The 13,005-nt window shown below is 51.6% G+C and overlaps 5 protein-coding genes across 5 annotated transcripts; 2 read left to right on the top strand and 3 right to left on the bottom strand.

Moving 5' to 3' along the window:
* Positions 1-83: 83 nt before the first annotated feature.
* Positions 84-1,337, bottom strand: F5J12DRAFT_902202 (uncharacterized protein; the record flags this gene model as incomplete). The annotated part of the gene is made up of 7 exons (XM_051748268.1): positions 84-394; positions 448-553; positions 576-661; positions 712-800; positions 853-913; positions 969-1,046; positions 1,106-1,337. 7 exons carry the CDS (start codon positions 1,335-1,337, stop codon positions 84-86), a joined length of 963 nt encoding a protein of 320 aa, XP_051605834.1.
* A 405-nt stretch (positions 1,338-1,742) lies between these two features.
* On the bottom strand, positions 1,743-4,635 carry F5J12DRAFT_710828 (acetoacetyl-CoA synthetase; the record flags this gene model as incomplete). The annotated part of the gene is made up of 14 exons (XM_051740670.1): positions 1,743-1,859; positions 1,915-1,980; positions 2,054-2,312; positions 2,366-2,450; positions 2,514-2,798; positions 2,847-2,985; positions 3,038-3,203; positions 3,261-3,365; positions 3,483-3,752; positions 3,804-3,851; positions 3,904-3,958; positions 4,018-4,054; positions 4,109-4,233; positions 4,296-4,635. 14 exons carry the CDS (start codon positions 4,633-4,635, stop codon positions 1,743-1,745), a joined length of 2,097 nt encoding a protein of 698 aa, XP_051605833.1.
* Positions 4,636-4,817: 182 nt separating this feature from the next.
* F5J12DRAFT_902200 (uncharacterized protein) lies at positions 4,818-7,389 on the top strand (the record flags this gene model as incomplete). The annotated part of the gene is made up of 14 exons (XM_051748267.1): positions 4,818-4,917; positions 4,971-5,115; positions 5,170-5,255; positions 5,312-5,330; positions 5,384-5,505; positions 5,559-5,576; positions 5,770-5,800; positions 5,847-5,980; positions 6,263-6,303; positions 6,353-6,415; positions 6,467-6,484; positions 6,538-6,981; positions 7,012-7,023; positions 7,066-7,389. 14 exons carry the CDS (start codon positions 4,818-4,820, stop codon positions 7,387-7,389), a joined length of 1,557 nt encoding a protein of 518 aa, XP_051605832.1.
* An 81-nt stretch (positions 7,390-7,470) lies between these two features.
* F5J12DRAFT_23736 (uncharacterized protein) lies at positions 7,471-10,962 on the top strand. The gene is made up of 7 exons (XM_051738530.1): positions 7,471-8,482; positions 8,535-8,728; positions 8,815-9,521; positions 9,572-9,749; positions 9,804-10,171; positions 10,227-10,282; positions 10,333-10,962. The coding sequence occupies exons 1-7, from the start codon at positions 7,887-7,889 to the stop codon at positions 10,802-10,804; spliced, it is 2,571 nt and encodes an 856-aa protein (XP_051605831.1). The 5' UTR covers positions 7,471-7,886; the 3' UTR covers positions 10,805-10,962.
* A 158-nt stretch (positions 10,963-11,120) lies between these two features.
* F5J12DRAFT_710923 (uncharacterized protein) lies at positions 11,121-12,862 on the bottom strand (the record flags this gene model as incomplete). Its single annotated transcript, XM_051740673.1, has 4 exons — positions 11,121-12,216; positions 12,272-12,342; positions 12,402-12,575; positions 12,635-12,862. 4 exons carry the CDS (start codon positions 12,860-12,862, stop codon positions 11,121-11,123), a joined length of 1,569 nt encoding a protein of 522 aa, XP_051605830.1.
* Positions 12,863-13,005: the final 143 nt, after the last annotated feature.

The following is a 13,005-nucleotide window of genomic DNA, read 5'->3' as shown; positions in this document are numbered from 1 at the left end:
ATAAGGTTACAGCTTCTATATCCAACAGCAAAGACCCCACAGTCCCCAGATGTAGGCTAAAGAGAGTATCACAGATACTTGCATCACCTCCTGGGCGAAGCATTCCTCATATACTTGTCAACAGTATAAGCACGGGGTGGGGCTTTGTACTCTGGATAGCGTGAATCACCACGGCGCGATGATCCAGAGCCCTTCCGCCACAATTCAGGGTCTTCCTTCTCGAAGGCTCTGCCTCTTGATCGGGAACGACTGACCACTGGGGCGGGAAGTGTTGCTGATTTCGCGTTGGATCCGAACCATGGATATGATGTAACGGAGATGAACCACACGTTTCGGTTCACTCGGTAATGGTGTTTCACGGCCATAGTGAGCAGGAAGAGAAGGAACCCCCATACTGGATACCAAGGGTTAGCGCACATCTTGAAACATCGCGAACCGGTCACTCACCAAGAATCACGTTAAATAACGAAAACGCCTCGAGCACACGGTACTGGGCTTGATAAGTATCCGTAGAGACTGTTGGAGATGAGCGCGGGAAAATGAAGTGAACGCGCTGATAGCGTACATCCAGCTACATCAACGAGCGTTGTTTCGTCTGCGGACGAGAAGCATTCTACGTTGGCATTTTCGGAATCAGAACTTGCCAGATATGCACCAAGGGCTGTACCGAGCTTAGCATTCTGGAAGCATAGATGATATGGAACCTCTGACCAAGCCAAAAAGTGCCCAGTAACCCGAGACATCCGAGTTCGATGCGGGTAGATATAGGGTTGCCTGTACGCAGCACACTGCATCCAAGGCTAACCACGACGTGTAAGGGTAGCGGGTAACGCTCTGCGGACCGACACTCACAGGGTGAGTAAAACCAACATGCTCGCGCTGCAGACGAAAATGGCAAAGGGCACGAAACGAGCTAAGCGAGGAGGAGATGAACTCGCGATCTAGGCAAGAGTGGAGGGAAGGCCTACTGAGATCATTGATGACAAGCAGACTCTGGAAGTGTGCTGCAATAGCCAGGCAGATCACCGTCCAGAGCAGAATGACGCCTAAAGTTGAATCGGTATGAGATGGCACTCTCCTAACGCATCGTTGTGGATTGACTTGCCATAAATACTAGCACGGGCGATGTTGAACTTGGAAGGCATCGCAGGACGTGTAAAGACGGACGCGACAGAGAACGTAGAGAGGGAAAGCCTTGAGAGGCGCTTTCGACGGGACGTCTGGCGTTCCCGGAGATGTTGGTTGTGACGCTGAGGGGAGGGGAGTAGGGGACGATGGCGTGTTGCCGATGACTGATACTGGCAATTTAGGGGGAGTGGACGTGGTGCAGGCCTCATATTAAACGGTTAAGCAAGGGCGAACACGAGGATTCGGGTCGTATTGGTACGTCGTAGCTGAAGCGGCGTGGTATGGTGTGTGTTGGGGTAGGCGGCGTGCAGGACTCTGATGGGGGGTAGTGTTCACAACCACGAGTTGTTGGTCCACTGAAAAGGACCGGCCGAACCCCAGCCTGCCCGTCCCACATGCCTGAAAATTTCTGAGTGCCCCTGACACAGAAACAGGGCGAAGAAAAAAAAAACCCCGGGGAAGCTGCACATGAGGCCTTGAGGCATTGAGGTCCGGCTTGGAGGCGGCATGCATCGTGGCAGTGCACAAAAATGGAAAGTCCTTCGACGAAGCGTAGTATTTAGTTCCCACAACGCAGTAGTCAGGCAAATAACCAATCTCTTTACAGTACACGATCATTTCGATCCCACCTCTGCTCGGAGCTGCTCGCTGACCCGCACATACTCGACAAGGCATTCGGGATTCCGTAGCGTAGCCGGATTGATACTGGATAGTGGAGCGCCGTTGATAATCTGGATAAATCACCCTCCTCATCCGAAACAAGTCCGAAACGAAACATCCACCTACTTTCTTCACCAGCACTTCTACCCTTTTCCCGTTTAGAGTATATGGGATATCTTCTACTTGAACTATCTGGGAACGGCCAACAGGGGATTTCGTTAGCAGACACATTGGGGAAGACACGATGATGGGAGGGTAAACTTACTCGGGCAGGAACATGGCGAGCTGTCCTCCTCACCCTGATCTCCGTCTTGATCATACTCTCCATATCTGTACCTAGTGTCCTGCCCACGGGAAGTTTCACGAATAGAATCACACGCTCATCTAAACCCCCTCCAATGGCCTGTCCAACTACTAGCGCGTCCTCAATCGTACTAGTAGCTGTACTGTGTCCGGAAACAGAGAAGCACACATCGAGTACATCGTATATCTCCGATGACCCAAAACGAACTCCTCCTGGGTTTCTACGGGCCGATTGTCACGCCGATGTTCCCAATCGAACAAGATATGGACGCACAAGACACCGTCACTCCTGCCCAACATGATGAGCCCCCCTCCATTTCCGCCGCGTGATCGCGTAAGCAACACATGGTCGCCATGATCTGATCATTACAGAGAACATGTTAGTTATGCCACCCCCCAAAACACGAGGCGGTCGCACTCACGCCACACGTGTTTGTATTCTGCAAAATAGGCTTGGTAAAATCGTTCCGATGCCGCTCTAACGGCCTCGTCGGGTGCATCAAATCCGGAAAGGGGCCAAAAACCGAGGGGCATGCAAGGGAAGGGTCGCACGCAGACTAGCTCGCCAGCCTGACCCTCTTCTGACTTGACCCCCTCCTGGGAGTACGTTTCCACTGCCATCCCGAGCATGCGGCACTGTATCTCGCCCCGATAAACGGGCAGAGCCGTGCACATACCAGCGAACAGGGAGCATATATCCGTTCCCCCTATATACTAATATAAATATAATCGTGCACTGCAAGCACAGACCTCACCTGTTATCGAGGCAAGCAGAACGTTTGGATGGATATCCTCGTAAACATAGTCAAACAGTGCGGGTGCCAAAGGGGAACCCGTGGAATAGATATGTCGCAAAGTCGACAAATCATGATGTTCTCGGGGTTTGTAAACTTTCTATTGGCTCCACGTTAGTTACAACGTACGAGGTAAAGACGGAGCGCCATACGGAAAGTTGATCGAGGTACTTGGCACTTGTTCCGAAGATTGTGATTCGCAAGCTATCCACAAGACGCCAAAGATAGGCAGGATCCCTCAAAGGACTTCCATCGTAGAGAACGAGGGTACAACCCAGGCTCAGGCCACTCACAAGAAAATTCCACATCATCCATCCACTGGAAATGTAGGCGCAGTTTGATCATTCCGAACTTCCGGGGAAGAAGTACACTCACGTTGTGGTATAATAAAAGAAAACGTCTTCTGGGCGTAGATCTGCACATATCACGAATTCTTTCTTCGACTGCAATAGCATTCCTCCAGCACGGTGAACAATGGGTCTAGAGAGAGGTGCATCAGCTCGGCTCGGCGAAGTTGGAGTACTAAATGCATACTTGGGACGACCTGCAATGAAATCCCAGCAGAGTTGATGACGAGTTTAGCGGGTACAATTCGACGTACCCGTGGTTCCGGAGCTGAAAAGAATCCACAGGGGCCAGTCGAAGCTCTGGCGACTCCATTCAATTTCTCCATTCTTGCGTCCAAGGGCCTTTGCCTTCCCCTCGGCAATAAAGTTGTCCCAGAGCTCCCATCCTCCAATCAGAATGGAAGGGTCCCGCTTACCCGTTTCGATGATGACTACTTTAGGCTCCAAAGCGCAGCGCTCGTGGAGACCGGACAGCAAAGCCTGCAATTTTGGCAGGTGCTGGTGCACTTTAGCGTTGTAACTGTCAATACGTTAACCGCCGAGTCCTTTCCATCAGTCAAGTATAGCCTACACCACAGCGTCCACAGCGAAGATGACGCGAGGCCGGACTTGCTCGAAACTGTGCACCTGTTGAGGGATCTGGATCTGTTTGATGTGAAGGAATTCGTTACCGCTCTAGTACGCCTTCTGCACCGAAATCCGCAGCAGCGCTGACCCAAATGCAGCCTGATGTGAGAGGCGGAGTCAGGGGGCACTCTGCGAGTGACGCTGAAAGAGATTGGTACCGATCGCTGTGGCTGCCAGACACGCCGCAACATTTTCCTGTGCAACTGATGAGCGCCTGAGCACGGAACACTGCGCATCAGAATGACGTACGATGCAATTGGAACAATAGGACGCTACTCGATCGCCTGGTTTAAGCTCCAGCTGATGGAGTGCAGAGACGAGATTCGCCACGATATCATACAACTGCGCGTACGTAACATGCCTATCTGTAGAGGCTTGGACAGTTAGGTGTTGGTTCAGCTACATTCACATGTAGTCGATCTAGCATTAATGAAACACGGAGAGAAAGACGTACTTGCTTGTATGAGAGCGATCTTGTGCTCGGAGCGACAGCTGAGCATGTTCTCCGCCCAGTTCAGTCTTGCCCCCTGAAACCACGGTGGGTTGGAGGCGGGGACTGCTTGATTGTCGACGACATGGCTGCCCTTTCTGCCGATGATACCGACGTCATCCCATACGAGGTTCCAGAACAGATCGATGTGTTTTGTCGACCAGGTGTGCAGATCAGAGTATGTTTCGAGCGAGGCATGGTACTTCTCATTTATCTTATCGAGGAACGAAAAATACCGAGTAGCCTTGGGATCTGGCGGGACGTACAAGGGAGTTTCCTCAGACATTCTTCTCAGTGGATGGTGGTAGGTTACAGTATCTGAGACGGTGACGGAATTGGAGAGCTTGGACCTTGCACCAGTACGAACGTGGGACGACGGGTCGCTTTTCCGTGGGTTCTCCCTGTCAGCCCCCTCCGCTTATAATAGGGTGGTGCGTGCAATTGCTGTACCCGTAAGGTTTCCTTCACATGTTGCTCATTTGGTTGGTGCTAGGCCTCTGCTCGCCAGCCACGAGTTTGCCCACCCAGGTGGTGCTCGATGCGCCGCGGCTTCGCTCATCACAGGAGGGTATGTTGATCAGGATTATCCATCGTGTGCTACATTGATCTGATCTCTTGCAGATCGTCGCTTCCATGGTAGGTTCTTGCATATAACTGATCTACACCCCGACCCCTACTACAAACGCGGTGCCCACCCTTCCACTGCTTGCCACAGAAAAAAGCCCAAGAAGAAACGCCGTGCCGGGTACTACGGAACGGCCTACAAGTATGTCTCCCATCTTGCTGTTTCTCCGTCATTTACGTGACCCGCTTGGCGTAGGGAGTGCGACTCTCCACTTGCGCTGACGAACTTCACGCTCGATTACCTAGAAGAGCGCTGGAGCGATGAAATAGACTTCGTAATATGTGAGTCTCTTTGCAACATTGTCCACCTGTATAGGTCTCGGATGCTCCAAAACCAGGGACTGGGGACAGTGCCAGGTACGATGCTGGGTCCTGTCTGACTGCCATCGACTTGACATCGTTCTCACAAGGCATGACAATGACGACAAGATCCCACGACCTCTCAGTGAGGTCTACGAACTCAATGGAGCCGTAGCCGAAAAGATGAAACAGGTCTTTTCAAGTAAAGGCATTCCAGTGGTACCAACTATAGGTAAGGTGTCCTGTCTTCCTTGTGGCGTCGATGGCAGTCATACTCTTGCCCAGGGAACAACGACGTCTGGCGTGGGTGCTCTTGTTTTTGTTTTGTTCCTTCTTGTCTGACGCCCGCGGCACTTTCGGCTTTAGCACACGTAAGACCGTTTACTACCTCGACTTTAGCGTAAGCTGACACGGTGATCAGAATACCCTTCTTCCAGGCCAGTTAGTTTCAGGTTGTGCCAAAACATGGTCGGTTGACGCCCAACGTACACCACAGGTCCCAATGACATCACCAGAACATACTCTTCGTAGGTTGTCCAGCACTATGGAGACACGAGTCTTATGATTCCACAGGATGTGGGGCAGTTTCATACCCCCGGATTCCCAAGTATCTTTCCTTCGGGGCGGTTATTTTTCCGTAGAAGTGGTGCCTGGTGCACTTGCTGTTGTCAGCCTCAACACGATGTATTTCTACTCTTCCAACGAAGGCACGTACAGGCCAATACTAATGTCGTCTGAAATCGTCATCAATGCCATCTCCCGTAGGTGTAAATGGTTGCCCAACAGGTGACGATGATGACCCGGGAAACCAGCAATTCGCATGGTTTGAGGATCAGTTGACAACGTTCCGTTCCCGTCAGTTGCAGGTGAGTATGTTAATACTGGTTGCATCAGATCCACGCAAGCATCGATCTTGAATTACGAACAGGTGTGGGTGACGGGTGTGTTTCGTTTATTTGCGTGGAAGAATCGCGGCTTACGGTGTTCAGGCCATGTTCCGCCGACAGATGAACATTATTATTCGCGATGTGTGAGTTGTCGCGGGGCGGACTTGGTTATCTGGCTGATCGACTCATCAGTACGGTCGCTACGTGGAATTGAGCCTACGATTCCAAGACACGATTCTCGGACATCTTTTCGGTGTAAGTGTGCGAATCATATCCGCCGTATACAGGCCTAATTTTGGCCCACAGCACCTTAATACCGATCACGTACGATTATTTTCCCGAGGAACCGCTATATGGCTAAATTATATCAACCACAGTTTTACTTTATGAAGGCGGACGACGTCCACGTGGAGGGGGATACGGATGCGGACGCAGAAGAGACGCCCGAACTCACAAAGCATGCAGCTTCATTATTCGATATGTTGATCGCGGACTTTTTGCGGCTGCCGGGTCCCAAGGACGAGATAGACTATGGGGACTATGCAGTTGTTAACGTCAATCCGTCTGTGGTACCGAATCCTTACGTTCCGACATTCAGGGCGTACGTGTACAACGTAACAGGTTTGACGGACATTGGGGTGCGGGAAGTGGGTATGAGTGGACACTACGGCGGGGTCGGGTTTAGAGGGTCCCCCGATTGTCAAAGAAAGTCTGGAAACAGAGCGGTGAAGTGCGAAGGAGGACCCGAGAGAGATGAATTAGGAGGATGCGGCGTTGATTTTGATTGCAAGGTTCATGTTGGGTCGCCTTCGCGGCGGAATGTGCTGTGGACGCCGCTTGGCTATGCACAGGTGAGCGATTCTGTTTGAAGGGGAGCGGTGAAGTGTTGAAGACATGGTGTATAGTATTGGATGCCGAAGGTGGAGAAATACGATGCGAGGGATACGCCGGAGTATGAGCTGGAGTATCTGACGTTCTCGTTATTAAGATTGCACACAGGGGGAGTGGCAGGGCGGACATCAAATACACAGCCCCTCATTCCGTTGGAGAGCCTGCCGGAGGAGCTGCGGGATGCTGAGGTAAAGAAGTCGAAGTACGCGCCATATGAGATGGAGGACCTTACGATACCGTCGTGGGTGGAATTGGCGAGGAAGATCGGGAAAGAGGGCGGGAAGCTTCGCAAACGGTTCCGAAAGTACATGTACGTTGGGGGGACGGATGAGCCATAGATTGTAATATCGCAGTGGCGGGCACTGCTGGCCTGTGTGTGTGATTGAAGGCTCGGCTGTGGGAAGATATATTGACACTGCCAGTGAAGCAGAGTGAGGCGATAAAGGGAACTGCAAGTCTGAATAGGCAACTTCGGGGCCAAAAAAAGGAAGAAGAAAAAGAAAGAAGGAAAAAGATATCTTATTACCGTCGGTTGCCTTGACCACGTACGACCGACGACCCGTCATCATATCCCTGTACTACTTGACTGACACGCTCCCCCCTTCTCTTGTTTCTCCAAGACACCACTGGTCCCCAGCCAAGCAGCGATCCGCTCCTCCTCCCCCTTTCCTTTCCTCTTCCTTTTCTTTTCTTCTTTCTCCTCTTTATTATCCTCGCTCGACCCTCGAACGCTCATTCCCCCCGTCTCAGTCGGCTGGTCCGCCCTGTTGCGCCGAGTCGGTATCGTCGTCGGCACTCCACCTTCATTTCCCCTTCTCTTTGTTCCCGGGCGCGTATGACGGCCGTCAGTGTCCCTCTGGACTACTTGCCACCCAACCACCCTCCTTCTCGTGCAAACTCTTTCGCTTCTTCCAGTTCTCGTCCTCAGTCCTCGCACGGTCTCCTCTCCCGGTTCCCATCTGGGATGTCCACCCCTGCTGAGGACCCTTACCGTCTCTCTTACATAGGCACAGATCATATCCGCCACACCCCCGCTTATTCTCTCTCCCATACTGACCTCTCACCAGGCCAATCACCCCCAAACAGCAATCTTGCAAACCCCGCCCTCAAAGGTCACATCAGACAGACTCATCTCAGAGCCCGTGCCGCCACATCTCCATATCCTCGCGACACAGAGAGCGTACACTCATCCTCAAGCGAAGCAGACGATATCTCCATGTACCTCGGCAATTCTTCTGATTACCCTCCCATGTACGGGCATGGCCATCCCATGCCCACCAGTCATCAAGATACCATGCACACCGCAGGAGGCACTTTTGGGAGGATGTCAATCAGTCCAGACCACGCTCTCGAAAAATTGGCTATGAACGTCCGCACCGCCACTACAACCAGTGCGTCCGACAGGGCAAAGCAGATTTTCGTGCAGGCTTGGTAAGCCTCCTTTTCCTTTCACACCTTTTTGTTGACCCTTCGGACACATTAGGTTGACTGCCAATTATGCACCCTACCCCGACGGCAATGTACCCCGTCAGGGTCTCTATTTTTCCTATCGTCGCGTCTGCGACCAGTACGGGATCCCTCATATAAACACTGCTACGCTTGGTAAAGCGATCAGGCTGTGTTTCCCAAACATCAAGACACGCCGTCTCGGTGTACGCGGAAATAGCAAATATCACTGTAAGCGTGCCCGTTGTAATTCATGATGTCTTGATCGGAGCAAGACTGATGATGGATCCCTCTCATTGGGTGACTGAAACAATAAGATTGCGGCATTCGACCAGCTACCTCAACAGAAGCGGAGTTCCTTCAGGATTACATTCGCAAGTCCAACAACAACGCGGGGCAGTCGTCTATTAATGCTGCTCGTGCCGCGCAGGAATCCACAGAGAATGCAAACAAGGGTGAGGAGCGGTCAGATGAAGACGAAGACGAGGATTCAGAAGGATCCAGCGCCTCTAAGCGGAACTCTCTCGCTCTCTCCGGAGATCTCAAAGGCAGCCTTCCGTACGACGAGTTAAGCGACAAAACACCCACCACCGGTAGTCTCCTTTCTCAGGCTCAAGCGTCTGTGAGAAACAACGCCTATCCTAGTCACGCTTCAATCCGCCGTCACACAAGCCAACCTGACCCCAGTCTCGCACCGCAACCAACGCTATCACTAGGCGCAAATGGTTCATTTGTACACCCCAAACAATATCACTCCGTCCGCCTTATGCCTCACTTTCCGTCCATCGAGGAAGCCGTTGGAACCAACTCCGCTTCCCCGCATAGCATTGCCGCCAGGGAAGTCTGGAACTGGTTCCAGGATCATCTCGACGCAGTCTTAGACTGTGCCCGCGCTTTCCGATTTGATCAGTTTGAAATAAACCTGCGCAATTTTTGGTCAACTCTGTCTGGCAGCCACCGCGAGATCGTGCATGCACCAGCTATTGCAGGCCTAATGGCTAAGGCCGACGCGATAGTCTATGATGTAAGCCGTTGATAAGTTGCGCGGTCGCGATTCTCTGACTTTTGATCCAGGAAATTCTGGAGTTCCTCCGCTCACAAATGCTGTCTCCCATATCTTCAACTTCCATTGCCAGCCTCCGGCAGTTTGCCGGAAAAATGGAGAAAATTTTACTTCTTGCTCTTGAAGGCTACGGGAGTACCTTTATGGAACCAAAAGTAGAGCTGGGGGCGCGCTTTGGACACCTTGTGTGTGCGTATCATTGGGTGTCTTACAACCTTTCCCGCCTCCCTGACACTTTTCCAGTGAGATTCCTAGACATTTATCAGGTGACCCAGGCTCTCAACACAGTCCTTACGAATCAAAAGCAACTTGCGGAGATGCGACGTTCCTGGCAAAAGCTGGATTTCGAGGCTGTTCGGAATCAGTCAGCATTAGTGTGCAACTGCCGCCATGAGGATCTCGTGCAACTCTTGGAAGTAGAGTTTGTGGCCATGCTGGATTCTCTCTCGAAGAGCAACGAGCCCGTCAGAGAAGTGATGGCATGGGCTGACAAATGTACTGAAAGGCTTATGGAGCAGCGCATAGGCACGAGCGACGAAAGAGGCGCCTTGAGCTCGCGCAGTATCCTTATTCGATGGGGATATGTAACTAGTCAGGTCATGCGGGACCTTGTAAGCTTGTTTCGTCATGTTATCGTCCGCTGCTACGTTCTGACTCCACACCTAGACTATTAGAAGTGACCCCGCATTCGGGGCTTTCCAGATCCTGAAGCTGTTCCTCGAGTGCGTGTGTACACGGAACCACTTTGAACATTGTTACTGATGAGACACAGCGATTGGATAGCGGTTAATATTTTGAGGAGTGTCGCGTTGTCCACCACATCTGTGGCGGCTTCAGTGGAGCCTGTGATACAACAATTTTTCTCTCTTTCACCTATGGCCGGCCAAGAAAGCTTTAGTGGGTTGGAAGCTCGATCCCAACAGCACGCAATCCATCGTGCACCGACTACGTCGAGCATGCTCGCTGCATTGCAACAGGACCCATTCCCCCCTGGCGCGCTGGATACGTCAGCTCCCGGATTCGGTTCTGATGCGTACGGCAGCTTGAACTACATGGATGCCTCGGTTCCTCCCGACGACTCAATATCTTCTGTTCACCAAGCTGGTCTTTCTTTTTCCGATTACGCTACAACCAACACGTTTGATGTTGCGTCCTTCACCCCCCAAGACTTGAGCTTGGCGCCTGGCAATACCACCGAACCAGATCGCGAGGCTGAACCGATTAAAGTGGAGACTGCCTCCTAAATGTATAGCCAATTTCTCACTAAAAACTATATACCAATCGGGTTTTTCGGGCTCTTCGCAGAAGACATAATTTCTGCTGGTTATTACATATGTCGATATCACTCTCCCCCTGTCATTTATTCGTCAGCCATTGCGCGTATATCTGTATTGACTTGCTTTCAGTCATTTCCTTCGTATTGTATGTGTCTTGATTCTAACCTGAATAATTATTTCCATTCTCTCCGGACTATGCGGCTTTGCCTTCTGGTATGATTCTAGTAAGTGTACGCGATTGTAAGATACGGTATCAGGCGGTCCAACCCGTTGCCCCTGCAAATTACTGTTCTGCCCCAACCTCCAAGACTGCGTCGTCGGTGGACACCGTAGATTCGAGCACTGGGCTGTTATCTAGCGTTCCCGACTCTACTTCTCCATTAGGGTCCTCTGGTGGCGACTCTATACGAGATGGCGTCGTGTCTAGCTTGATCCCGCTGGTGAGACGCTGTATCTCCATCTCTGCTTTCGCCATGTTCTCCGCTGTGCCACGTTTTTGATTGGCCACAAACCACGCTTGCTTGGTTTTGATGTCTTCAATGACACGCGGGACATCGTCTGGACCAGTCGGAGCAGGTATCGAGAGAGAGAGTAGAGCTTTCAGCATGGGTAATGAAAGGTTGAGGTTGCCAGACTTGGTCGGTTTGTCTTTCTTTCCTTTCTTCTGCTTCCCCACAAAGTATGCCTCTTCCTCACCCTTCTTCTTCCGCACTACCAGGCCCTGGTCGACATCTTCGACTTTTCTTGGTTCGAGTTTTGGTACTCCGGCCAGATCAGCCTTTACGGATGACGACGCAGAAGAAAGTGCTGCGGTAGAGGTGGTCTTCCCCGATAAGGCGTCGATGAGAATCTGACAATCTTCTATTTGCGTTTGATAAGCTGGCAAGGCTGCCTCCTCGCGCAAGCGTTCTACTACCTCGAGTTTCTGTCTAGCTTCCTCTTCGGCCTTTTGGGCGCGAGTTCTCTCAAGCCTACGAGCGCGGTCTTCCTGTATCTTGGTCCAAAAGCGATCCGAAGCATCACGGAACTCTTGTGAGATCTCTCGCTTCTTGTTGTACAGGTCGTTCAGTTGGGCTTGAAGTTCGTCGCGCTCCTTGATGAGCTTGGAGCGACCAACATAGATGTCGTCAGACTCCTTCTTGAGCCCGTCCAGTTCCGCTTTGATGGTTTCGTAACGGTTAGACAGAGCCATTGCCTCGGGGTCGTCCAGTTGGTTGCGCAGTTCGTCCACGGCATGACGGTCTGCTTCGATGGCATCCTGCTTGCTTTGGAAGCTCTCTACAGTCTTGCGTGACCGTGAAAGTTGTGATATTTCTTGAAGGGCGCGCTTTTCATCCGCGAGTTTCATCTTTCCTGAGTCGACTTGATTTCTCAGGTTCCTAAAAAAAGCGAGAGTTGTTAACGGGGGCCAAAGTAATATTTGCGACTACGAACTGGATTTGAGCGTCGACGTCGGCGACCGTTCGGAAGGACGCCTTTGCCCTGGCAGCCTGCAATTCCTTGTTCTGCGACACGATGATTCCATCAGAGTCCAGCAGTAAAGGGGAGTGTTGACGATCAATACCTGATTTTGTATGTTGTCCTGCAAGGCCTTGATCCGCTCCATGATCTTACCTCGGCTCATCTTATTGCCAGACTGTTGTCCTCGTATGGTTTCCAGCTCTGCGCGAAGGGTAGTAACCCTATCACTGGGACCGTCCGGTTTATGTACATTTGACAATTTGGCGCGAACAGCATTCTGCGCATGACGTGTCAGGCTACTGCAACAAGTACTTGCATGGAGAAAAAATGACGCACAACTTTAGCCTGTATTACATCGATCTCTGACTGAATTCTGGCTTTTTCGGCCTCGAACGCAGCCTTGTCTGGCTTCGTGGAGGAGGAAGGAGTCCGCTCCGTTACTCCCGCAGCAGCAGCTTTGGGGGAGGGTGAAGATGGGACTCTGCTGGCCTCGTCGCTCTTGCCAGGTGCTGTGCGACCGTTGGTGTTTGTAGACCCAGACTTCTGTTTTTGCGTCGGCGCCATAGTCAGTAGTGGGAAAGACCTGGAGGGTAACGAAAGCAAACTACAGGTCCGTGTGAAAATTTTATTCGTGGCTTTTTTAGAAGGCGGAAGATGAGGAGCGAGTTCAGGTGTGGAAATCTTTTCCCACGGATTTCGACCTAGTC

Source organism: Pisolithus orientalis, assembly GCF_024613125.1.
Source record: "Pisolithus orientalis strain OTSU chromosome Unknown F5J12scaffold_1, whole genome shotgun sequence".
Lineage (NCBI taxonomy): Eukaryota > Fungi > Basidiomycota > Agaricomycetes > Boletales > Pisolithaceae > Pisolithus > Pisolithus orientalis.
The sequence above is the reverse complement of the archived record's forward strand: the minus strand, read 5'-3'. Positions and strand labels throughout refer to the sequence as shown.